Here is a 27,936-nt window from a genome sequence, read left to right on the forward strand (position 1 = left end):
GCCACACCTACTTCATTACCTTTACTGATGATTATTCAAGGTATGGGTATTTATATTTAATGAAATATAAGTCTGAAGCATTTGAACAGTTCAAAGAATTCAAGGCTGAAGTAGAAAACAAGCTAGGTAAAAGTATTAAAGCACTTCGATCGGATCGAGGTGGAGAATACTTAAGTACCGAGTTTTTGGACTATCTGAAAGAGAATGGGATTCTCTCTCAGTGGACTCCTCCTATGACACCTCAGCTGAATGGTGTATCGGAGCGTCGTAATCGAACTTTGTTGGACATGGTTCGATCCATGATGAGCTTCACTGAGCTTCCACCTTCGTTTTGGGGCTATGCGCTTGAAACGACGGTATTGTTGTTGAACAACGTCCACACTAAAGCAGTGGAAAACACCATACGAGTTATGGAATGGCAAAGCTCCTAAGTATTCGTACTTGAGGATTTGGGGATGTCCTGCTTACGTGAAGCAGACAGTGGGAGATAAGTTGGATAGTCGATCCACCTTATGTTATTTTGTAGGGTATCCGAAGAATTCAATCGGATATTATTTCTATCATCCTACTGAAACAAAAGTGTTTGTTTCAAGGAATGCCACCTTCTTAGAGAAGGAGTTCTTATTGGATAAGAAAGGCAAGACGATGGAACTCGAAGAAATTCGAGAAGAACCCGAAATACAAAATAATGATCCTACACCTCAGGAACCAATGATGGACACGCCTATACCTAGAAGATCCGAGAGGACTTCTAGACCTCCTATTCGATATGGTCTTCTTCTTGAAGGGGATCAAGATGAACCCGACGTTGGATGTGATCCAAGGAACTTCAAGGAAGCAATTTCTGATGCGGATTCAAATTTATGGCTTGAAGCTATGCAGTCGGAAATAGATTCGATGCATACAAACCAAGTTTGGTCTTTAGTAGATCCTCCCGATGGAATTGTTCCAATAGGGTGTAAATAGATCTACAAGAGAAAGCTTGGGCCTGATGGTAAGGTATTGACCTACAAGGCACGATTGGTGGCGAAAGGTTATACTCAAAGACAAGGAGTTGACTATGATGAAACCTTTTCACCAGTTGCAATGTTCAAGTCCATAAGAATCCTTATTGTCATAGCTGCTTGGTATGACTATGAGATATGGCAAATGGATGTGAAGACTGCATTTCTTAATGGAAACATTAAGGAAGAGATCTATATGACGCAGCCTGAGGGGTACACATCCATGGGAAGCGAGCATAAGGTATGCAAGCTTCAGAGATCGATCTATGGTCTCAAACAAGCATCAAGAAATTGGAACCAGAAATTTGATGAAACAATAAAGGATTTTGGTTTCATCAAGAACCCGGAGGAACCGTGTGTGTACAAGAAAGTAGTTAAGGATGCTGTGACATTCTTAGTACTTTATGTTGATGACATCCTACTCATTGGGAATGATGTAGGGATGTTGCAGTCAACAAAGATATGATTATCAGGTAGATTCTCGATGAAGGATTTGGGTGAGGCATCCTATATTCTAGGGATACAGATCTATAGAGATAGATCTAAGAGAATGATAGGACTCACTCAAGCAACCTACATCGACACCATATTGAAACGGTTTTCAATGGATGGGTCCAAGAGAGGACATCTACCTATGTGTCATGGAGTTTCTCTATCCAAGTCTATGTGTCCCAAGACTGATGAAGAGATAGAGAAAATGACACATGTACCATATGCGTCAGCCATAGGTAGTATCATGTATGGGATGATATCTACCAGACCGGATGTAGCATTTGCTCTGAGTGTCACGAGCAGATATCAAGCTAATCCCGGTCAAATGCATTGGAAAGCCGTGAAGGACATTCTTAAGTACTTACAAAGGACTAAGAATATGTTCATGGTATATGGAGGAAGAGAACTGAAATTGGAAGGCTATACCGACTCTAGCTTCCAAAGTGACGTGGATGACTCGAAGTCAACCTCTGGATTTGTGTTCATGCTCAATGGCGGTGCTGTCTCTTGGAAGAGTTCCAAGCAGGACACCACAGCGAATTCCACCACTGAGGCAGAATACATTGCAGCATCAGCTGCTGCTAAAGAGGCCGTTTGGATGAGGAATTTCGTCCAAGAGTTGGGCGTCATTCCTGAAATTGTTGGTCCAGTCCCGGTGTACTGTGACAACACGGGTGCCGTTGCTCAGGCAAAGGAACCAAGGTCTCATCAAAGATCCAAACACGTACTGAGGAAATACCACATCATCCGGGAGATCGTGGAAAGAGGAGACATCACTGTCGAGAGAGTGGCCTCTGCAGACAATATCGCTGATCCACTTACTAAGCCCTTGCCAGGACCATTATTTGACAAACATCGCGAAGCAATGGGTCTACGTAGTATGACTAGTTGGCTTTAGGGCAAGTGGGAGATTGAAAGAGTGGGTGCCCGGTGAGCCAACTTGTGGCTAAGGGCTTTGATGACTCTTTGTATAAACAATCTTTTGTTTAATATAATTTACACTTTTATTAATGGCAATGACTTTATCTTTCTTCATATTGTTATATTGTGATATACTATTGTTGTTTTGATAAAGACCTTGAATATACTATAGTGTATGTAAGATGTGGTAGTACATGGGGATGACTATCATGAAACACATCTTATAGTCACTGTATATTCTAAACAGTTCCTAGTCGATTGAGTCATCCGTTAATAAGGATAAGGATCGCTCGAGATTGAGACTAGCATTTGCGATGCCGAGTACCACGTTTCATTGGTATGGAACATAGAGATGTTCAAAGCATGCAAATGGATATTCATACGATGAATGATCGAACTACCCTATCCGGACTTTCCAAGTGGTTATCACTTATCGAGTGGATAAAGTCCGCGGTTTTGGTTGTACACCATTAGTCCTTACTACTTGAAACATCATTGAGACTCTATATGCTAGTACTGTGCTTTGACTCGTTTACCGACTCTATTGAGGTCATCATGTGTCGGGATTGGGTACAGTTACGACACATATAGAAGTCGATGCTTTGTTGTCAAGGATTCACCACATACTTGCGAGTGTGGATATCCTATGCAATCTGAGGAGATATTAGTGTGACGAATCTCTGGCCAGAGTACATGATGTGTTTTAAGAAATGGTTTCTTAGTAGCACATGCGATGTCACTATTTGATCTTCAAGATGTATTGCATAGTTATCGAATCTCGAACGACTCTCGATTTACCAATGGTTGTTGATTCGATCGGGATATATGGATGAAGGGACCGTACTGTACGCTAACCAAAATCTATTGGTTCTTGCAGGCACTATCAGTGATACCTAGGGAATCATGGGGCGATGTTGCTAGGCGCTCTTACCATGATTCGATGGGCAAGTCGGAAATTGTTGTTCCGAGTCACAAGGAGTTGTGAGCCCACGGCTAGCTGTATCCCTGAACCATTGAGGGTCACACAGAGTAATGGATTTTTAATCCCCGTTGAGATAGTTAAATTTAAAGAGTTAAATTTAATGAACAAAGAAGTGGGACTTCTTATTTAAGAGTAGAGGAGTAAGATTTCCTAAAATGACATAGGGATGGGCATTTTTGGAAATCACTGAATACGGATTCAGAAAATTTATCTTGACTCTAAAAGATGCAGAAATGGTTTCTGTGAACATTGGTGAAATTGGTTTATCAATCTGAGTCTCGATGAATTTTATATTAATTTCTGAACATGCGGGCTTTGTTTGTCAGGCTTGAACTTATGACTAATGGGCCCTAAGCTGTTAGCAGCCCACATTATAAATAAGTTATTGCAGTACAGAAATTACACAACAGAGGCTCACAATTTTCGAAAAACCCTAGCAGTGTTTTTAATAAGTGGCCGCCCCCCTCTCCCTCTCTGCTCGGGAAAATCCAGCCTGTGAATTTTGAATTTACAGTCTGGTTTAACGGATCAAATTCGTTAATTCTCTTCGTAGAAACTTCTTATAGATTTTCTAGTGCAATCTATCAGAGGGATTAAATCTCTGTTCGTGGACCTGATTGAAGAATTGTTCGTCCATCAGTTCCTGGGATATACAACAAGAGCAGAGTAATCTGTTGGTGTCCATAATCTCGATTCGAGATTGGAGGTAAAAATTTATAATTGTTATTTAATTTTTACACGCACAATTTAATCGTAAAGTTTTGATATCCATTATGGAATCGTTCCATATAAAATTTTTAAACTTCCGCTGCACCAGGTATCAATCCTGATTGATCTGAACACCGTTTTACCAACAGTATTTCCACTGGATTGTCTGAATCTCTATCTGATTTGGCTTCCACTCCAGTTTCAGATGGAAGTAAAGGTACTTTTTACAATTTGTTTATTTTTGTTTGTTTGAATTCTTGATTGGATGTTTTTTTTTCTGTTAATGCTTAGTTTAAGATGGCTATCGTCCTATCTCTCAATCTCTTAAATATTTATTATTACTCAAATCATTGTTTCTTTTTCTAGATTTATATATTTTGATTCTTGATTTATATATGTGGAACGTTTTATGAGAACATTGTGATCAAATATATCATATTATTTTGTACTTTTCTGGGATAATTGGTATGCCTTAAATCTCTAAATTTTTCTCCCACATCGAGTAATTTTCCTGCACCAGAGCAGACACCTCAGCCGCAGTTAAAATGGATGAACCAGATTCCACAATAAGCCCTTGATTTGTAATGATCTGTTTCCATTTGAAATAGTATCTGAATTTAAACATTTAGTGTTGTAAATTTAGGAATTTGAGTTGAGTTTTATTGCTCATTTTGATAATACTTTCTGCTTGTCATTTTGTACAGATCTTGTGCTGGAATTAACTACGAAGGTTTGATTTTTCTTCCTAATCTTGTATTTCACCTAATTGTTCAGATCACTAGCATAGTGTGGGATCTATTTGCTCCTTTTCTTTTATGCCAGCACCATAATATGATTATCTGTTTTATTTGTCGATTCTTTTCCTAATATATGCATATTGGTGATTGTGATATCTTGCTAAACTTTATTTACATATGATGCATATGGAATTGACCAAAAAATAGAAATTATGAAGCCACTGAACCTAGTCCGTCATCTTGCGCAGGGAAGACTCACTCTAGTGACAAAATAATCAAAACTGAACCTTGTTCTAGTGACAATATTTGAGATCATTTTCAGCTTCTTATCCGTGTTTCAAGCGGTTTTTTTTAGGTATATATAGGTACTGCCCAAAAATGGGATTTGTTGGCCTCGATTTAAATTAGTTATTGTCGCATTTATTGCACCATATTGATGTATTAATTGGAATATTGTTGTAGGTTCAATCATCGGACGAGTTCGAGGCTGGTGGTAGATTGCTCACCGAGTCCACTCTCGAAGACGCCATCTAGAGTAAAATTCGATTGCCCTCTGAATCCACCATTGAAAACAAGAGAGCACATTATCATTTATCGGACAAAATTTCAGCTTATATGAAATGGGGTGTTTCGATTTTTAGAGTTTTATATTCGATATTTGGGTGTTCCGATGTTATGGTGATATATATTGGAAGCTTTAGTACGGTTCTTGGAACTGGATTCGATGAATTATATATTCTGAAATAATTTGCAAATTTTAAATCTTATTCGCTCTTTTTGGCACTTATGCAGGGCTATGACATTGAAGATGGAGCAATTGTTCGAGCTGGACAAACACGGGATGGTGACTCGAATCACTACTCTGTTTAATTTTTCTCCTGTTGTATTTAATTGTTTTATATTATCGATATAATTTTAATTATTCTGTTGCTTATATGATTAGGTGGCTTTCCTTCTTGACCCGAATCCCAATTGTGTGGTTGAATTCTTAAAGATTTGCTGCGATGAATCAGCTCATTCAAGGTATGGACAAGCATATTAAGTATTCTGTGTTGTCCTGTAATGAAAAAGTAGATGTCAAAACCAGGCGTTCATATCTAATTTTTATCACCCCCTGCGTCCTTCTTTGGCTGGATCATTTTTTTTCTCTTGCCTGATTCACTGGCCATAGCTTGACCTAAACAGAGATCTAATATTTTAATTTTTCCACTGCTAGACTCGTTAATCAAGTATACATATTTGTATGGATCATTTACTTTCATATGTTTAATTTGACATCCAAGTAATTTTTGGTTATTTGTTTGCTTTAGAAATTACTTCAAAAGGATGTCAACACCTGCTTTAGTTCTTGTTTGTTAGGACATGTGGAAGCTTGCTTTGAAAATCCCATGAATGAGCTAAAAATAAAATTGTAGACGAGTATTTTTCTTGCTAATTAACTTTTAAACTTTGGTTGAATGGCATAGCTTAGTGAGTGCAGTAACTCTTACATCGACGGGCAACATTAGAACCTTAACCATAGAAGTGTAAAAAGTTAGGGAAGTGGAAAGAGAGATGATGAAAACTCCAAATGCCAACATTTAATTGACTATGAATTTGTTTAACTTGTATGAGTCTAAGAAATTATTTAAGTTTAATACTTTTTTGTCCAGCCTGTGTTAGCTTTGATTTGAGGTGATTTTAGCTCGTTCCAACCTTGTTTTTCATCAACTCATAGGATTTATGGGTTTTTAGTTGAAATTTAAATGAACTCTTTATTTGATCTTTGAGACCTATTTTAATATACTGATTATTTATGTAGTGGAAAGTCGACATCCATTATTAACATTTACTTAAAAAGATTTTATATACATAATACAATACTATTTGTTGATAATTAGTGTTTTATTTGATTTATTAAATGAATTATGTTTATAGGTTTTTTTGGTTGAATAATTAATTTACAGTTTGGATATACATATTAAAAAAAAAAAGAGATTGTTGCTGCGTCTACGAAAATATCAGGTCAAGAATGTGCAGTTGTGAAATCAGTATTAGCTAGCTCAAGATGGATGCTAATCTATGCTGAAAAGAGGGTTCCAAGTTTATTAAGATTAGTTCATAGTTCTATTTTCTAGTGTGTATTGAATTACGATTCGAATTCGAGTGATTTGTAATACTAAAAAATTGTATATTAAATTTTATTTTCGAAATTTTAAATTTGGATTGATTTATAATATTGAATATTTGTATATTAAATTTTAATTTTTTTTGGTTTTTTATTTGAAAAAGGACAACGGTTTTTAACCGTTGTCGTATGTAGTTTAAAACTGTTGTTGAATGTCCTATTATTATAAAGACACGCTATAAAACAACAGTTAAAAACCGTTGTCTTTGAAGGAAAAGACAACGGTTTTTCACTGTTGTAAAACCGTTGTCTTTGCCTCAAAGACAACAGTTTTTAACTGTTGTCTTTGGACACCCCTTTAACAACACAGCCTTTAACAACAGTTTTAAACTACCTACAACAACAGTTTTTAACCGTTGTTGTTGAGCTTTTTTCTTGTAGTATATATTCAAGCAATGGCTTGATTATGGACTCCAACAGAATTTAATCTGCTCTTCTTGTAAATCTCTGGAACCAATGACTTGCTCGATCAATCTCCGAAATTAGGTCCACGAATGGAAAACAGAAACCCTCTGATTGATTGCACTAGAAATCAATCAGATATTTATCGTAGAGAATAAACAGATTTGATCTGTCAATTCAGAAAGTGACTTTTCAGAAAAATCACAGACTGAATTTTCTCAAAAAAGAGTAGAGGATTTCGAAAAACCCCTTAGAATATTTAGTGTGATTTTCGAAAATTCCAAGAGAGAATTATTGTGTCATTTTCGAAACTTACACACATATATATATATATATATATATATATATAATTTCTAGACTGGATTAAGTTATATCTCTATTAGGACTCTAACTCCTTAGGGCCCATAATCCATAACTTAAGCCCAACAAACCAAGCCCGTTATTATAGAAATTAATATAAAATTCATCATGACTCCGATTGATAAACCAATTTCACCAATGTGTACGAAACCATTTCTGCACTTTTTAAAGTCAAGATAATTTTTCTGAATCCGAATTCAGTGATTTCCAAAAATGTCCATCCCTATGTCATTTTAGGAAATTCCACTCCCTTTAGTTAAGAAGTCCAACTTCTCTTTCATTAAATTTAACTTTTTAAATTTAACTATCTCAACGGGGTTTAGTAATCCATTACTTGTGTGACCCTAAATGGTTCAGGGATACAGCTAGCTGTGGGCTCACAACTCCTTGTGACTCGGAACAACGATTTCCGACTTACCCATCGAATCATGGTAAGAGCGCCTAGCAACATCGCCCCATGATTCCCTAGGTATCACTGATAGTGCCTGCAAGAACCAGTAGGTTTTGGTTAGCGTACAGTACGGTCCCTTCATCCATATATCCCGATCGAATCAACAACCATTGGTACATCGAGAGTCGTTCGAGATTCGATAACTATGCAATGCATCTTGAAGATCAAATAGTGACATCGCATGTGCTACTAGGAAACCAAGTAACCTAAATCACATTGAGTACTCTGGCCAGAGATTTGTCACACTAATATATCCTCAGATCGCATAGGATATCCACACTCGCAAGCGTGTGGTGAATCCTTAACAACAAAGCATCGACTCCTATATGTGTCGTAACTATACCCAATCCCGACACCTGATGACCCCATAGAGTCGATAAACGAGTCAAAGTACAGTACTAGCATATAGAGTCTCAATGATGTTTCAAGTAGTAAGGACTAATGGTGTACAACCAAAACCGCGGACTTATCCACTCAAATAATAATAACCACTTGGAAAGTCCGAATATGGTAGTTCGATCATTCATCATATGAATATCCATTTGCATGCTTTGAACATCTCCATATTCATTACCAATGAAACGTGGTACTTGGCATCACAAATGCTAGTCTCAATCTCGAGCGATCCTTATCCTTATTAGCGGACGGCTCAATTGACTAGGAACTGTTTAGAATATACAGTGACTATAAGATGTGTTTCATAATAGTGATCTCTTTTTATTCACTATCTCATCTTACTTACACTATAGTATATTCAAGGTCTTTATCAAAACAACAATAGTATATCACAATATTACAATATGAAGAAAGATAAAGAAAATGACATTAATGAATGTAAATTATATTAAACAAAGATTGTTTATACATAGAGTCATAAAAGTCCTTAGCCACAAGTTGGCTAACCGGGCACCCACTCTTTCAAGACTCAAGTTTCATAATTTTTACGTTCAAAAATCTGCTATTTTTCTCTCCATGTTTTCGAAGCAAGGCTGAAAATTTGCTTAGAAATCTACCCATCTTCTTTCCTTATTTTCGAGAGTAAAAGCTGCCACCTTGAGTCAATATTTTGTTCCCCTTTACCTATATAGTTTGAAAGTCAAGGATTTTATTTTGAGTCTTACCTTTCTTCATTACACGTGGATTTGTATTGGGAATCGTGAAGTGATAGTGTATGAAGGTCAATCCAACAATCTGCCAATTTTCGAAAAGTAGAATCTGAATTTCGAGAGTTTTGCTTCATAAGTTTCGGTCCAGGCTTTGCAAGGTTATTGATTTCTGTACACATCTACGGTAAGTGGGCTTATGTTTTTAAAATATTATGTATGATTTAAAATTTCGATCGTTCATGATATTCTTTCGAATTTTGCTATGTAATTCTTATTCTTGATAAGATTTGTTATAAGTATATTTTGGCACTGTTATGACTCAAATTAAGAGTAGAAAGAGAATTTTCGAACTATGCTATGTTATGGCCCTGATGCGGTGGGTAAGAATAACCGACAAATGCTCACGCCTTAGAGGGATTACATATAGGGGACTGATCAGTTAGCCACGATTAATGAGAAGAATTTCAGTGTCTGGCCAAAATATGTAAATCATGTTGATTTTGTTATGATGATGATGTTTATGTTATGTTATGACGAGACATGTTATGAGATGATATGTTTTGAAATATGACATGCTTGAAATCCAAGTATGAGATCGATCGGCCCCCACTTGCTGAGTGTTTCCCAAAACACTCACTCCTTACCTTTTTCCTCCCAGATAATACAGAAGAAGAATTAGAGGATCGAGAACAAGACCAGTTTTGGGGTTGGTGAAAGAAAGAACTTTAGGATTTAATTTTGTTATTTTTTTTGGGATTGTTGCATTTAATATTTTGATATTTAAGTCTTTTAGTCGCTTCGGCAATTATGTATTAGTTTTTGGGTTAACGAGTTGTAAAGACAATTTTTTTGGAGCTTTTATTTATGAAAAAAGACTGGTTTGCATATACTGTATTAAGAGTATGGTTGTTTTCGAATTTTATTTGAAAGCAATGACGATGTCACCCGACCCCGGAATCGGGGCGTGACAGCCATTGTATAATCACCATCATATTTCCACAAGTCATTGTTTCATTTATATAATCATCATTATCTATTTGGACAGACAAGTTTAATAATCCCTTTATTCAGTCAGTGTGAAGCACAAGTCATGGACAACTATAAATTTACGGATATTACAACTGGATCAAGACCTTGATCAACCACAAATGTTTTAGATGCCAGTTTCTTCCGAGAAACTGAAACCACCTCGACTTCATATGAACCATGAAATCCTCTGAACTCGAATTCACCTTGTTCATTTACATGCCCATGAGCACGAGTCAGCCATTCCTGCTTAAGTGCAAGATACCTTTTACCAGCTTCATTAACGTCCCCTTCCGCGTTCACCAAGTGACCATTGGTACGGCTCATAAACAACTCCCAGAATCCCCAAAACATCACGCCCTCAACTGCAGCGTGAGCATACGCCTCTCGAAGCATGACTTCCAAGTCATCAGCTCTAACATACTCGTTGTCTGAAGAGATGTCAACTTCTGTGAACCAGATTGGAAGGCCGAGAATACCCAACTTATCGAGTGCGGAACAGACGATGGAACCGATTGGATTCTCTATGTGCCCCTGTAGGCCTATTCCTCCAACAGGCGCTCCTTGTTCTTGAAGGTCAAGAATGTGTTGAATGTATTTCTCTGGGGATGATCGTGTATCACAGCCATCTTCGATGTGGTAGTCGTTAACAAAGAGGGTGGCAGAGGGATCGAGTTGATTTGCAATCTTGAACATGTTGGCTCTGATATCTTTTCCTAAATGATCTTGGAAGAAGGAACCATGCAGCATCTCATTGTTCACATCATAGTGCTTGAATTTACCCTTGTATCGGTTCAGAAGACTGGTTAGACGGTTTTGAACCGCTGACATCATATCGTCTTTGCTCAAAGAACGTATCCACGATTGAACTGCATCCTCGACTTCCCAAAAGATGCAGTGTCCACGAAGTTGAATGTTCCGGCTTGAACAAAAGTTTAGCATATCATCAGCATCTTTGTAGTTCAAGTTTCCTCTCTGCGGTTCGGTCCAGTACCACTTCAACTCATTTCCAAAGACGGCCCAATTAAAGTTTTTGGAAAAGAAATCCACAAATTCTTCGTTTTCGATGTTTGATCTCTCCATACATGATCCAATGGGGAAACTGTTTTGTGTCTGTCTAATTTTCACAAAGGCACCAACCAGAGAGCTAGACTCAGATGCAATAAACTTTAAGGTAACATCACGCTTGCGTATCTGCATTATAAAACATGTCTTTAGTAAAGCAAAACTTACTCTGCGTAAGATAAATGAGCACTGGGAACCAGGCATTCACCACTTACCTTGTCAGTTAGTATTTTCAAATGTTTAAATCTCATGTGTCTATCAACAGGAAAGATTTGAAGTCCGGCCACCATCAAATCGATACCAGCATCAGGACCTTGGACATAAACCATTACTTTGTCTGGTCGCTTCTCAATTCTAAAAGATCCACCAATTTCATGCCATCTATCATCACTAATCTCGACTTGGCCACCATTTACCCATTGACTGTCCACACCAAGAGCAACGTTAACATTCTGTGGTCCAGTTACCCCAGCGCCCATTCGAATCCAAGCCGACACTTGATAGGTCACGTATAGTTTAAGTTTATCTGTTATCATCTGAGCCGGGCCCATCCATGTTTGAGTACGGTTGGTTACAAGAATGTAACGACCACTTAAAGGCTCATTGGCTCCAAGGGAATCTCTAGCCATGGGAGGGAGAATATGTGGCGAACCATTTCCAACACTAAGTGTGCAATTTCCAAGGGGAAACCATCCGTTGGTGCTGTCACTAAGGCTGCTGTTCACAATAATATTGATCCCATAAGCAACATTCTGGAAAAAAAAAATACATTAAAATTTAGTTTAAGAAAATTAAGCAGCTGTAGTAAATATTTCAGGCTAATTCAACAACCTCAATGACTGGTGGAGATGCAGGCGAGGCTTTGGCAGCATGCTTTACTATTATATTATTGAGGAGGATATCGGTGCCAGGAGGTGGTCCCTCTAAAAATATAATTACTCGTGAGGGAACACCGTTTAGAAGAAATTTTCCTTGCAGCTGCACCCAGTCTTTGTCTGTTGCCTGCACACTACATAAACAATAGATTCATAAAATCATATAGTATACTTGAATGCATCACATTATCAATGACGGTGGTTCAGTATCATGATAAATGATATTACATTCAAAATACACCTGCATAACCATTTTCTATGATAATTAAAGAAAGCCATCTCAACTATGCAATAAGATAAGATAAAACTAACCTGCCAATCCCTATATACTGTTCGGGGAGATTTGCTGCCTGAACCCACAATGTGGCTCTAATATTTGCAATGGTGATGTGATTCCCTAATATTCGAACTGTAGCCAAAACATCATACGCAAGCTTCTGCTGCACTCTCCCAGTAATCTCTTGTTGAATCCCATTCCAGTTCTGAGTCCGATCTGCCGTGGATGCAAAGAACTTTCCAGACATGGGAAGAACTTTCCCATCAGCCATAGAATCATGCACTACAATCTTACAACCTCGTCCAGACCAATTATTCAGTCCATCATCAAATGTCGGGTTTTGCATGATGTTCTCATCACCGTCTGACAAAGATCCAGTGTTTTGACTCTATGTGATGCAAACAAACAAGACCACGTCAAAAATATACAACCAACGAAAGGTTACAAACATATTCTTTATTATACTTCTCAATTTCCAACTGCAAGAATGATGCTTATTTTCCCTGACACCTTTTCAGTTTTCACAAACAAATAGCAACAAAGCAGCATGAGGATGTGTTACTTTCGGCACAAACATACCTCACATTGATTGAAACTGGGGCTGGAGACATGTACAGATTTTATGAGTATGTCAATGCCAGACGAAGGCCCTTCCAAGTAAAATGTAACCCTTTGAGGAATTATTGACAGATAAAATGTACCTTCGACCTTCTCCCATCGTTCAGTTGAAGCAGAAGTTCTGCAAAGGTCAGAGGTGGAACCAGTAGATAAAACTACACTAATAATGCACTAAAAGAGTGGGAAACTGGGGGCAAACATTATATCTTGAAAAATTAAAGAAAACTACATATACGTGAAATTGAACACGTTTCCAGGGTTCACTATGTGGATGCAAATTGGGAATAGCTTCCTCAGGCAAGAATACATCCAAAAAGAGAAAAAATATACCTTCCAATAAACGAATAACTAACTGAGGAATCCTGATTTTCTAGCTTCAGAGTGGCCGACACATCAGCAACACCTTGAACAGCCCCTGATATTCCAACCCAAGCACAAACCGTGTAGTTAGATCCTGCAGAAACTCTGCTGGTGATGTCTTGCTCCAAGCCTTGCCAGCATTCTCTTCGGTTTGTGACAACGGCAAAAGTGCCGCTTAACTTAGTTGATAATCCTTCAGGGTAACCGGATTCTGACGAAACAACAAAGGCATTGCAGCAATTAGGATGCCATAAATGAAGTCCTCCAGAAAAGTCATGGTTTTGTATGATATTGGTTGCAGGTGTGCTGATTGGATCCTTCAATCCCTCGTCCGAATCCTGCTGGAAATTCAAATTTGTTTCATGAAAGTGAGACAAGTTCGTTTACAGTAATAGCAATTTGTTAAGTGAACGAAACAAATAGTTATATAAATTCAGCGTTTGATAAACAAAAAATTGTGATGAAGCTGCAATGCAATGACAAAAGTAAAACATCAAAATTATCACGTCACGCCATTTCAAACAAGAAAGCTCCATCATTTTCTAACTTGAGGACAACTTGTAGGCTTCAAAATGAATCAACTGGCTCATGACCCTCATCAAACACCATATTCGCAATATTATGATTTCAGAGCAAAAGAACTTGTAATGCTCCACAAGTTGGAATTTCCTATTAATCATTTCGAAATTTGACCATAAAAATCCCAGAGCTTTCCAGTTGCTATCAACCTCACCCATCAAAAACTGATCTCACCAAAGCAAAACAAGCAAGGAAATGTGTCGAATTGAAAAAGGAAAGAGAGAATAAAATACTTATACAAATAAGGCCAACTCAGTCAAATGTAAATGGCTCAGGATTGAATCTTCTTGTGGAACTGAACCAACGAAGGATGAACTAAATCCGTTCAAGAACGTTGCAATAATATAAATAAAAACCATCAAAAGTTGTATTTAAAAAAAAAAACACCTTCTTTTACCTCGGACTTAAAGTTATTATTGGCATTGCTAGTGGATGGCATCTCCATATGGTCTCTCGATCCCTAAAGAGAAGGCAAAAAAAAAAAACAAAAACAAAAAAACCAAAGGTTCAATGAAAATAGTCTACATCAAAAAAATCTCAAATGGGTTTCAAAAAATTTCGTGTACTTCCCATAAATTTCTAAAAGAGCACACTTTTAACAAATCATTGAGACAACAGAGGTACCTGTGATCGTGGGCTACGATTCAAAGCTCGATTCTTGAGGCAGCAATTCAAGAACTTGCCCATTATATACCTACGTGAATTTTCAAGTGAAGTTTAAGGCAAGCACGGGACCATAGAAACCCACCAATCAAAATGCTGCCTTCCTGATGACATTTGCTGTGTCTGCAATCCCAACAAAATATGGCCATAATCTGGTTCCTTTGTGGGATTAAAGTAACAAAATCTAAATCCCAAGAATCAAACTTGCCATTCGAAGATAAGTTAGTGGGGATGGTTATCGATGCTTCGGATTGCAGATTGAGGTTTGATTGTACGCTTGACTTTGAAATAAGAGATTTTGACAGGTTAGTTTGCTTTGATCAATTGATTATACCTTTCTTGGTGTTTACTATTAGCTTCAAGTAGTCTTCTTCAAGTAGTCTTCAACGCTTCAATGTGAAGCTTGTTCGATCAATAAATAATTAAATATGTAATTTGTTTGATTTGATTGATTATATCATGATAAATATTTAAAAACAAATATTGTAATATATTGATAAAATATAATAAAAACAAATATATGTAACCAAAATTTGTTGATCTTGTTTTTAAACTATTGTATCAAACAAAATTATCATTTTAGTATTTCGAAATCTGGTATAATTGTTATGTTCAAAATCTGGTATAATTGTTATGTTGGGAGTTCAAAAAAATGTTTAACAGTAAAATAATTGTTATGTTGGGAGTTCAAAAAAATGTTTAACAGCAAAAATTTAGATCATTAAAAGTAAATCTCATAGCAAAAAATCTCACTCATATCTTGATTTACGTGATTCTAATGACATAAAATATCTTCATTTAACAATTTGTAAATTTATATTTTCTTACATGTGCTCGAATTTAAATATGAATAAATAAATATTTATGTTATTATATTTTTATTGTTATTAAATTTATTTTGTGTACATGATTTATTTATTGTGTGTTGTTTTATTAATATATAATTTTTATACCAATTTTTTTTCAAAAAAAATTGGACAATTATTTTATACAGATAGAAAAATATCATTTTATTATATATTTATTAATATTTTTAAAATATATTATATTTGAATAAATAATTATTAATGAGTAAAAATAAGGGGTGTTCACAAATCGGTTAACCGTCCCAAACGAGTCGAAACTGAAAATTCGATTTGAACAAAAAATCGAACTGTTAATTCGGTTCAGTTTTTTCTTCTGGTTAACCGAATCGAACCAAAATCGATTTTTTAAAATAATTTTTTAGTATGAATAAAATAAATAATAATAAATATAAAAATAACAAAAATAAAAAAAATTTAATTTCCAATTTTTAAATCGAATCGTTAAATTCAGTTAGATTTTTTATTTGAAATTCGAACAAGCCAAATTACCAAAAATTTGGTTAAATTTTGGATTTTCGGTTTGAATTTCGGAAAAATCGAATTTTCAGTTCGATTTGGTAAAAATGCACACATTTAAAAATATAAATATATCATAAAAAGGGCAAATTCTCGATAAATCTCCAAAAAGAAACTTAAATGTTTCCTCAATCTCTGTGTAAGACATTTTATGTTTCAGATCCCTGACAAATGCCTGCCATTTGTTTGGACTCCCCAATTGAGGTGAAATTATGAAATTACCCTCAAATAATATGAAAACTCACTAATACCCATTGACCAATAAATATTTATTTAATTGCTCTTTTTCTCTCTTTTCAATACAACGTTTCCCCAATTTTCCTTCTACTTGAATCCTTCATTGACGGCTAAATCAACGACGATCAATATATTTGTGTCGATGTTTTGTGCAATAAACTGAGGCGAAATGAGTTTAAAGCAAAGAATCGTTAGATTTTGAAAATCTTTTCGAAGAACCAACATCGAAACAACAAGTTTAAGGTAGATTTTTTTATGAAAAATTAAGAAATTTTTAGATGCAATTTCATCTGGATGATTGGGTTTTTTTTTTTCTTTTCCAATTGAGTTATTCTTTGAGTGTTTTGTATGTTGTGTTGTGGTTATGTTGAAGTTCCGTACATCGCGTGAATTATATAAATTTGATAGACGGCTTTTAGGTTTTACATATATAAGTGGGTCTGTCGTTCATATCAACCAATTGTGTATTGATTATCTAAAATTTGTAATTGTTCTCGATTATAATGATTTCATTGTCAATTTTCATAGTTTAGTACTGGATTATAAATATTATGTGGATATTCCTTGTAATATTCAAATCATTTGTCTAAAAGTGTGATCTTGTTATTATTTTTGTTGTTGTGGAATGTGTTATGAATAAAGCACCGATCTTCATTTTTTAGTCTTATTGTATTGAATGTTATGTTTTTTTATTGATTGGGTTGAGAATGAAATCTATAAATGGTCGTAGGTGAAGACATATATGAAACCCAGAAAAAGTTTGAAGGTTTTTTTTAAAAAAATATGTTTTCATCTTGGAAATCGATTAAATATCGTTTTTCCGCAAGTATTTGAAGGTTTCTGCGTTTTGGTGTTGATTTTTGGTTTTTTTTTTTTTTTTTTTGTAATTCTCGATTGTGTCCCTTTGTCCCAAATTTGTAGTGTTCTAGTGTTGATTGTGGTCACTTTCTTGTTTAAATTATTTATTTGTTTCCTTTGATTAATTGTTTGAAATTGTTGAATGATTATGCATAAGTTCATAAATTTTGTTTTAAATGCTTGATTTTGATTTTGTTATCGACAATTGCGAGTTTTTTGTTATTTAATTTGATAAAAACATACTCATTTATTTATTTGTTTGTCACAGTGAATTTTTTACTCTAAATCCTTCAATTGTTTTTTAAGGTTTATAAATTATTTTTTAGTTATTTATTTTTATGTGTTTATCTCTATTTTTATGTTTTTGTTCTTGAATTTGTTATATGATTTCTTTTATATTATTGGTTGCTTCATTGGAATAATTATTCATTTGAAATGATTAAGTGATTATGATAAATCCAATTTTTGTTAAACTTTATTTTGGTTCTTGAATTTTTTTTTAATCTGCTTGTTAATGCATTTTGTGAGTTCACTGGAGTAGCCCGTGACACAGAAAAAATGAGGACAAATAAAAAGACAGTGAAGATGGACACTAATTGAACTTGTGTTGCTGCGAGTATGTTATCCGAAGAAATGACTATATTATCTGTTGAACATGGATCGCTGAAAAATAATTTTGAGTTATTTTTATTATATAGTTATGCTTTTGGGGTTGATATAAGTATGACAATAATTAATTAGTAGGAAGACATGTTACGAATATGGTTAGTATGTAAATACACAATAATATATATCATATCACATTATTATAAGGTCGGTGTCATAGACATCCTTTTATATAATAACATGAAATTATATATTAATATAGTTAGTATATATACATAATAAATATATATCATATCACGTTATTATAAGGTCGGTATCATAGACATCATTTTATATAAATATTAATATAGTATATATACATAATAAATATATATCATATCACGTTATTATAAGGTCGGTGTCATAGACATCCTTTTATATAACAACATGAAATTATATATTAATATATATACATAGTAAAAATATACAAACAGAAAATCAATATTCTTACTTGTTGAATATTTTTTCCTTTTCCTTGTGTTTTGGAGCTTCAGAAATTATAGAGAACCTTCGAGCGATCGTGTTGATAACGTATTGTGAAAAAATAAAAATTTATGGTAAAAAGTAAAAACTCCAAAACTCAAAATATATCAAATTCTACACTTTATAAATTTTTCTCTCTCAATTCAATTGTATTTTTCATCACAAATGAAGACCTATTTATAGATCTCATTTGGATATTAGTCCAAAAATTAATATATCATAATCTACATCATCACACACTAATTTTCAACATTTTACAACTCAATATTCAACATTCAACTGTAATATAATATATATAATATATTTTCAACATATATGACTTTTTAATGTATAACTCGTTAATCATAATGATGGGCTTAAATAGAAACCCAACAATATAAATAAGGGAAAACTTGCTTTTTTGGTCTTGTATGTTTGTCACTTTGCGATTCCAGTCATTTATATTTTTAGATTTCAGTTTTAGTCCGCTATATTTATTTTTTTGGCAATTTTAGTCCTTTTTTCGACGTGGCACTGATGTGGCACCAATTCAGTGTTGATGTGGAGCTGACGTGTACAGTGTTACATAAGCATTTTTGAACAAAAAGGACCAAAATTGTCAAAAATCAAAACATGCAGGATTAAAACTGAAATGTGAAAATATAGATGATCAAAATCGCAAAGTGATAAATATATAAAACTAAATTTGCAATTTTACTTATAAATAAGGGGTCATGGTCTACCATATCTCATCAATGGTGAGCGAGACAATTTAAATGCTCTCAAAGCAAACACTTTTGATCCGAAAGGTGAAACTATACATATCTACGGAAACCAATTTTTTGGAATTCAGGTACGCATCTGCTTGTCGGTCTAAATTTTTCGATGATTTAATATAAGATCCTGTGATTTAGATCATGGTTTTCATCTATCGGTTAAATCCAACAAGTGTGATTCGAATTTGGAACATGGATTATGCGATTTCTTTATTGTATGTAATTTTGGCTGAATTCGAATGATGGTTCAGTGGATTCATATGAAATTTACTTGGTTTGGTTTCGATAAATTATGGATTTAGTTTTTCCGATGGCTATTTCTTGGAATTACGTTGTTCATCAATTTATGTGGTTATATATAATAAAACCGGAGAAATAATCGAGTAAGAAGGAATATTAGGATTCTGGAATTTTCAGATTGGCAATGAAATTCATCCATTAATAAATTTGTGTCGACCATTAATGGCGGCTTCACGTCAATAAGGATTTAGGGTCTATGAATTTGGGTCTAAATTCGTAAATTGTTATGTTTATGTTATAAATAATAATAATAATGATAATAATAATATCTACGCATGTTGTCTTCGCATGTTAAAATTAAAGACAACATACAAAACTTTAAAATTTGTTACATGTTGTCTTCGCATAAAAACTGAAGTCTTTTTATTTTATGACCCCGTAATCCAATTATAATATCTAGAAAAAATAGCCCAAATTGAACATCACCGCCACCACCATGACGGCGCCGGAATCCGACCAGCCACCACTTGCCATCGACTTGCCTCTCCAAGGCGAACCCACCCTCCAAATTTCAGCCAAACCAAATCTCATTTGCCCGTCCAAATTGCACACCGAAAAGCCTCCAAAATCGACCACTTCCGCCGCCACCCTATCGCCGCTGTAGCTCCGCTGGCCGATGCCAACCGTTGAATCGCCTTCCTCTGGAGATTCCATGGTTAAAATTTCAGAAATTTTGGAGATCATTTGGCCGGCCGATTCAGCCCTCAAAGTAGCGCTGCCAACCCCCTCGTCGCCTTTTTTCCCTTCGTCGGAATTTGTGGCCATTTTCGGTGAAAGCCCATACCCTAAATCGATTCCCCTCCCTCACACGAAACCAACACACCCTGCCTCACCCTCTAATTTGCAGCCAATTGGTTTTAATTTTAAATCAATCCCAGCGCGCGCCCAAACCCTAACTCCGGACACTTTTTCCTTCATTCGCCTCCACCGTCGCCCCGATCGGAAAATTTGACACATGGTTTTCATCCTCAATCCATGGGTCGTGTTTTGGCTCAATCAATTTTGAAAAATCCGACCAAACATTCAACTCAAGTTTCCCCCAATTTATCGAGTTCCCAACCGAGTCAGGCCACTTCGCCGGCTCTCCTGGCCGAGTCTCGCCGGTCTAAGACCGGTTCCATGCCCCTCACCCACCCAGCAACCCACGGCCCACCCAGATCCCACCGGCCAGAGTCAACTCGGTCGAGTCACCGAGGCCAGTCAATCCTGCTCGCAAAGCTGGCCAGCCCACTTAGGTCCAGACAATTCCTCCAATCTCTTTTCGTGAAGTTTTGGTTCCTAACTCTCCGGGGCTAGGAAAATCTCTTTTGATGATCTTTCTGACTCTTTGGAGTACATCCTGATGCCCTCTGTGGAAGATGGAACACCGGGTATCCTATTTTCGGAAGAGGTAATTTCTGTTTGGGCTCAATCGTTTAAATTTTCTCTTATTGGTAAAATCACTGGCAATAGGGGATTAACCCCTAATAATCTTATCACTGCTGCCCTCTCCTTTTTGGGTCTTGTTGCTCCTTTCAATATCAAATTCCTCCCCCGTGGTCATATGGTCCTTATTCTAACTATGGAGGATGACTACACTAAATTCTGGAAAAATGATATTCTCACTATTGGCAATGTTGCCATAAGCTTTTCTAAGGGACACCGGAGTTTAAATTTGAAGTTGAATCTCCTATTGCTTCTGTATGGGTCCGTCTCCCAGACCTCCCCCTCCATCTGTATAACAAGAGTTCCCTTTATGCTTTTGCTCGCTGCCTGGGCAACCTTGTTAAGATTTATGTTGTCATCGCAGAGGGATCACGTGGCTCCTTTGCCCGTCTTTGTGTTGAAATTGATGTTACTAAGGAGCGTCCTTCTTATCTCTGGGTTGGTTGGGGTGATCATCGTCACTCGATTGAAGTGGTTTATGAAAAAATTTCTTTATTTTGCTCGGACTGCAAAGTTCTTGGGCATTCTTTTGATATCTGCTATCGCCATGGGAAGAATCCCAGGCCTGCCAAAAATAGGTGCCAAGGGGCGGCCGCCATTTCCTCTGCTCAGGTCCCTCCTTCGGACCCCTCTTCTTCTAGTCCGAATCATGAGGGCTTGGGATGGACCACAAAGAAGAAGCGGCATCGGCCTGCTAAGCGTAAAGCCCCGGTCAAAACTCATGTTGTTTCTAATTAGTTTACCCCTCTTTCAAAACTAGCTGATTCTGAGTCTCCTGATTTCACCCAGGGTGATACTCCAATTCCTTACTCTATCTCCTCTGATGAGGGAAGGGAACGTGTGCCGAAGGGTCGCAAGCTTACGATAGCTCAGGATCACTCTCATGCCTTGATTTCTTCCTTTTTCCGTGGTCAAAGTTCTCGGCCTTCTTTTTTAGTGCCCTCACCCTTGAAGCCCTGCCCCATAATTAAATCGACTTCTTCTATCCCATCAAATCCTTTTACTCCGGATCAGGATATTGTCACCAATCTCGGACATCTCTTTGAGATTTTGGGACAACCGGTGTCTGAGCATGTCACTACGATGGTCGATCCCTCCATACCAGATCCTTTCATGGACTATCGTAGCTGCGCCTTGGGTGATGAGCGTGATTTTGGCTCTGACACTGAGGACTCTGCGATGATTGAATCCACCCTAAAATGCAAGGATGGACACTCTTCTCGGCAGGCCCTTTTGCGTAGATCCTCTCGTCACAAGTCTGTTGATCCTTCACCTCGGTCGTCATGAATTGTCTTATTTGGAATATTCGGGGTCTGGGTAACCGGGAATCCCAGAGGCGCCTTGAAGCCTTGCTGAAGGTTCATAAGGCTAAAACTGTTTCCATTCTGGAACCCATGATCCAGCTGCGATAGTCCATGAAAGGATCTGGGATGGAGGGATCGACCATCGTAGTGACATGCTCAGACACTGGTTGTCCCGAAATCTCTAAGAGATGTCCGAGACTGATGACAATATCCTGATCCGGAGTAGAAGGATTTGATGGGATAGAAGAAACCGATTTAATTGTGGGGCAGAGCTTCAAGGGTGAGGGCACTAAGAAGAAGGCCGAGAACTTTGACCACGGAAAGAGGAAGGAATCAAGGCACGAGAGTGATCCTGAGCTATCGTAAGCTTGCGAACCTTAAGCACACGTTCCCTTCCCTCATCAAAGGAGATAGAATGAGGAATTGGAGTATCACCCTGTGTTAAGAAATCAGGAGACTCAGAATTAGATAGTTTTGAAAGAAGGTCAAACTAATTAGAAAAAACATGAGTTTTGACCGGAGCTTTACGCTTAGCAGGCTGATGCCGCTTCTTCTTTGTGGTCCATCCCGAGCCCTCAGGATTCGGACTAGAAGAAGAGGGGTCCGAAGGAGGGACCTGAGCAGAGGATGGGGCGGCCGCCCCTTGGGGCCGATTTTTGGCAGACCTGGGATTCTTCCCATGGCGATAGCAGATATCAAAAGAATGCACAAGGACTTTGCAGTCCGAGCAAAAGAAAGGATTTTTTTTTCATAAACCACTTCAATCGAGTGACGATGATCACCCCAACCAACCCAGAGATGAGAAGGACGCTCCATAGTAAACATCAATTTCAACACAAAGACGGGCAAAGGATCCACGTGATCCCTCTGCGGTGACAACATCAATCTTAACAGGGTTGCCCAGGTAGCGAGCAACAACATAAAGGGAACTCTTGTTATACAGATGGAGGGGGAGGTCTGGGAGACGGACCCAGACAGGAGCAATAGGAGATTCAGCTTCAAATTTGAACTCCGGTGTCCACTTGGAAAAGCTTATGGCAACAGTGCCAATAGTGAGAATACAATTGTTCCAGAATTTAGTGTAGTCAACCTCCACAGTTAGAGTAAGGACCATATAACCACGGGGAAGGAATTTGATACTGAAAGGAGCAACAAGACCAAAAGAGGAGAGGGAAGCAGTGATAAGATTATTAGGGGTTAATCCCCTATTTCCAGTGATTTTACCAATAAGAGAAAATTTAAGCGGTTGAGCCCAAGCCGAAATTACCTCTTCCGAAAATAGGATACCCGGTGTTCCATTTTCCATATAGGGCATCAGGATGTGCTCCAAAGAGTCAAAAAGATCATCAAAAGAGACTTTCCTAGCCCCGGAGAGTTAGGATCCAAGACTTCACGAAAAGAGATTGGAGAAATTGTCTGGACCTGATTGGGCTGGCCAGCTTTGCAAGCTGGGTTGACTGGCCTCGGTGACTCGGGCCGATGGGACCTGTGTGGGGCCGTGGGTTGTTGGGTGGGTGAGGGGCATGGAACCGGTCTCAGACCGGCGAGACTCGGCCAGGAGGGCCGACGAAATGGCCTGACTCGGTTGGGAACTCGGTAAATTGGGGGAAAATTGAGTTGAATGTTTGGTCGGATTTTTCAAATTTGATTGAGCCAAAACACGACCCATGGATTGAGGATGAGAACCATGTGTCCAATTTTCCGATGGGGGCGGCGGTGGAGGCGAATTGAAGGAAAATGTGTCCGGAGTTAGGGTTTGGGCGCGCGCTGGGATTGATCCAAAATTAAAACCAAATGGCTGCGAATTATAGGGTGAGGCAGGGTGCGTTGGCTTCGTCTGAGGGAGGGGAATCGATTTATGGTATGAGCTTTTACCGGAAATGGCCACAAATTCCCGCGAAGGGTAAAAAGGCGACGAGGGTGTTGGCGGCGCGACTTTGAGGGCTGAATCGGCCCGGCCAAATGATCTCCAAAATTTCTGAAATTTTAACCATGGAATCTCCAGAGGAAGGAGAATCGACGGTTGGCATCGGCTGGCGGAGCTGTGGCGGCGACAGGGTGGCGGCGGAAGTGGCCGATTTTGGAGGATTTTCGGTGTGCAATTTGGACGGGCAAACGGGATCTGGTTTGGATGAAATTTGGAGGGTGGGTTCGCCTTGGAGTGGGGAGTCGATGGCAGGTGGTGGCTGGCCGGATTCCGGCGCCGTCATGGTGGTAGCGGTGATGGTCAATTTGGGCTATTTTCTTGATATTATAATTGGATTACGGTGTCATATATATATAAAAAAATGACTTTAGTTTTTATGCGAAGACAACATGTAACAAATTTTAAAGTTTTGCATGTTGTCTTCACATAAAAATTGAAGTCTAAATAAAAAAGACTTCATTAAAATTTTAAAGTTTTGCATGTTGTCTTTAATTTTAACATACACGAGTCAATGAATTTGAATATAAGAGGATCAAACCCGAATAGATGACTCATGATTAGTTAGTTAATCACTGGATTTGTCCATCGATTAGCATTGACCACACGGTCAAAGTCAATTCCCATATGGTCAACGATCAAATAGTTAAGGTTGACCAAAATTTTTTATTTTTATTTTTAAAAGAAAATGATCGATCAATTTTGGTTAACATTAAATTTGAAAAAAAACGGTTATCGTATACATATTTTGAGATAAACTAGTTAAAGCAACATGACATCAAAGTGATATTTCTTGTGAAAATTAATTTATTTTGAAATATAATCTGTAATGCGCATTAACTTATGTGAATAAGTAATAAGTCCAAAAAAAGGTTATATTTATCAGAATTACATATACACATATAGTAATATATACGTGATGATTATTTGGTTACATGTGAACAATAATTCAGCTCAAATGAAAATGTATTGTTTAGCATATTCTTATTATCTGTATTTCAGATAACACTTACAAGTTAGTATTTTGTTCAAAAATAGAATATTAATGGAGTATCCGATATCTTGAGATGAGATTTTAATTTTTTTATTTATTTGAAAAGTTATGTGAGCTTATTTTATTTTTTTATTGTTTTTTGTTCAGTTATGAATACTCCTGCAAATATTATTGCCAACATCAACTCTATTCCTATGCTAAATGGCTCTAACTTCAAGTCCTGGGAAGAGAATCTCTTGATAGTTCTTGGGGTAATGGATCTTGATCTTGCATTAAGGGTTGATTCTCCTGCACCTCTGACAGACAAGAGTACCTCTGATGAAAAGAGGGAGGTAGAGAGTTGGGAGAAATCAAATCACATGTGTATGATGATCATGAATAAAACCATTCCAGAAGCATTCAGGGACACTATGTTTGAAGAGCCAACTACGGCTAAGGATTTCCTTAAGGACATTGGAAAGAGATTTGTTAAGAATGAAAAGGCTGAAATTAATACGTTCTTGACAAGTTTAATTTCAATGAGATATAAATGTGAAGGAAATATTAGGGAATATATTATGAAAATGTCTCATCTTGCTTCTAACCTGCGTGCACTGAAGCTTGAAATCTCCGAGTGCTTGCTAGTGCATCTGATTTTGATATCCCTTCCAATACAGTTTAGCCAGTTTAAGATGCGCTATAATTATCAGAAAGAGACATGGTCTCTGAATGAGCTCATCTCACACTGTGTTCAGCAAGAGGAAATGTTTCAGCAAGATAAGGCAAAGAGTGCTTATTTAGCCTCAATCTTTAAAGGTAAAGGAAATAAAAGAACAAAGGATAAAGAAGTTGCAGATACAACAACTCAAAAGAAACGAAAAAAATAAACCGAATAAATCAGAAGATAGTAGTTCTTCTTTTGCGGTGGCGATGGACATAAGAAGCATTACACCAACTATCACACATAGCTTGCTAAGAATGGTATTCTTCTCAATTTGGTTTATTTTTCGGTTAATTCATTTTCAGTTGCTAGACACATGTGGTAGGTAGATAGAATATGGTGCAACAATTCATATCAGTGTCTATGTAAAGTTGCATGAATTGCCGGAAGTTGAATGATGCTGAAAGATTCATTGATATGGCCAATGGCAAGACAATTGACGTTAAAGTAATTGAAAATTTAGATCATTATTAAGCACTAGTTTCTATTTAGATCTTATTGAAACTTATATTATATTGTCTTTTAGGCGGAATCTTATTTTTATTTCTAGTTTGGACTATTATTATTATTATTATTATTATTATTATTATTATTATTATTATTATTATTATTATTATTATTATTATTATTATTATTATTATTATTATTATTATTCATTTTCAAATGAAAATTTTGGTTTGTTTCATATTTCAAAATTGGTTTATTATTGTTTTTTTTCTTTGGTTTCAATAATCTTTATTATAGTATATTTGAAGCCAACAAAAAATGGACATCTTAGAACCTATAAATATGGATATTTATGGGTCATTCTCTACGATTTCTTGGAATGATCAACAAATTTTGTAATGTTCAAAGAAGATTATTTTAGACATGGCTACTTATATCCTATTAATAGAAAAACACTAACGACTACAACATAACGAAGCACTAGGGGTAAAAGTTTTATGATCCACAATTAAGTATATTTTTATGTAGGGAAATGCTTGATTCTTTGAGTATGTTGAGCTTGCAGGGGGATATGGTTCTGAATTTTGTCTCATTTGGTTTTGAGATGAAGTTGGTAGATGATTGTGCATTCCATAAGGTTGTGAGAGTAATTAAATTTTGTTTTGTTTTGTTTTTTTATTTTGAAGACAAAGTGATATATCTCTATAGCTAAGAGAGATAATTTAGGTGGTGTGAAGAATCAATAGATTTAATGACTTTAATTGACTTTTTAATAATAGATAGATTTGTGGAGTTGATAGATTTTTATGAATTTTTATAGAATCTCACAGAGTTGTGAAAAGAATTCCGTAGATTTTTATAGACTTTTTGCAAAATTTTTGTATATATACTTGTAAAAAAATTTCACGGAATAATTTGGATTTCATAATTTAATAACATCTCGTGAAAAATTACGAAGGAGTCAATATTCAATCTATAGAAATCAAAATTCAGTTTTTTTTAATATAATCAAAATTCAGTTTTTGAGTCAGTTCAATATACATTATTAATTAATCAATATATTTTAATCACACACAACAATTTATTTATCAATATCAGATAAATAAAGAATAAAAAAATATTGTTTTTTTGTATGTTTCAATGATCTCTTATTGGAAAAAAAAAATCTAAGGTTCATTATTTCCATTTGATCAACATCGCTCTACATTCGGTTTTCGGTTTTCTATTGTATCTCCATATGCATTGACATTCCCTTGTTATTCCTGAGTATCAAATAGTTGATCAAGGCAATAATCTTCATACACTTGTTCTAACAAGAAAATGATGAAACTTTATTATATGATTCAACTGAAAATTCATCAGAACGATACTCCTTACAAAAAAAATTGTGTAATCCGGTAAACCTAAAAAATTCGACTTGTGTTGAATATTTTGAATCGCGATTTAAATATACCAAATATCCTCTCAGTGATGTTCCCAAACATGACGAAAATTGAACAACTATTTTGTATTTTCAGGATGATAACTTTTACCAGTTAATTTTTGGAGATGGTAACGCACACCTCAAAATAGATCCAAGAATTCACGTCCATTCGGATATCCACCTCCCGCTAAAAATATTTAGCTATCAAACCATGTTTGTGGAATCAAACGGCCAATAATAAATAACATATGCAATCTTGAAAAATT

The 27,936-nt window shown here is 36.3% G+C and overlaps 1 protein-coding gene across 3 annotated transcripts; it reads right to left on the reverse strand.

The window, feature by feature from the left end:
- Positions 1-10,330: 10,330 nt before the first annotated feature.
- LOC140883517 (endo-1,4-beta-xylanase 1-like) lies at positions 10,331-15,129 on the reverse strand. 3 transcript variants are annotated; one of them, XM_073290027.1, is made up of 8 exons: positions 14,755-14,893; positions 14,528-14,590; positions 13,522-13,889; positions 13,153-13,312; positions 12,609-12,961; positions 12,253-12,430; positions 11,637-12,173; positions 10,331-11,550 (listed from the first exon to the last, which is right to left on the reverse strand). In XM_073290027.1, exons 1-8 carry the CDS (start codon positions 14,815-14,817, stop codon positions 10,429-10,431), a joined length of 2,844 nt encoding a protein of 947 aa, XP_073146128.1. In that variant the 5' UTR covers positions 14,818-14,893; the 3' UTR covers positions 10,331-10,428. The 3 variants fall into 3 exon arrangements, with proteins under 3 accessions (XP_073146128.1, XP_073146133.1, XP_073146125.1); XM_073290024.1 differs by having other exon boundaries at positions 10,332-11,550; positions 13,522-13,892; XM_073290032.1 differs by lacking the exon at positions 14,528-14,590 and having other exon boundaries at positions 13,522-13,892; positions 14,755-15,129.
- Positions 15,130-27,936: the final 12,807 nt, after the last annotated feature.

This window comes from Henckelia pumila, chromosome 1 (assembly GCF_033568475.1).
Source record: "Henckelia pumila isolate YLH828 chromosome 1, ASM3356847v2, whole genome shotgun sequence".
NCBI classification, from domain to species: Eukaryota; Viridiplantae; Streptophyta; class Magnoliopsida; order Lamiales; family Gesneriaceae; genus Henckelia; species Henckelia pumila.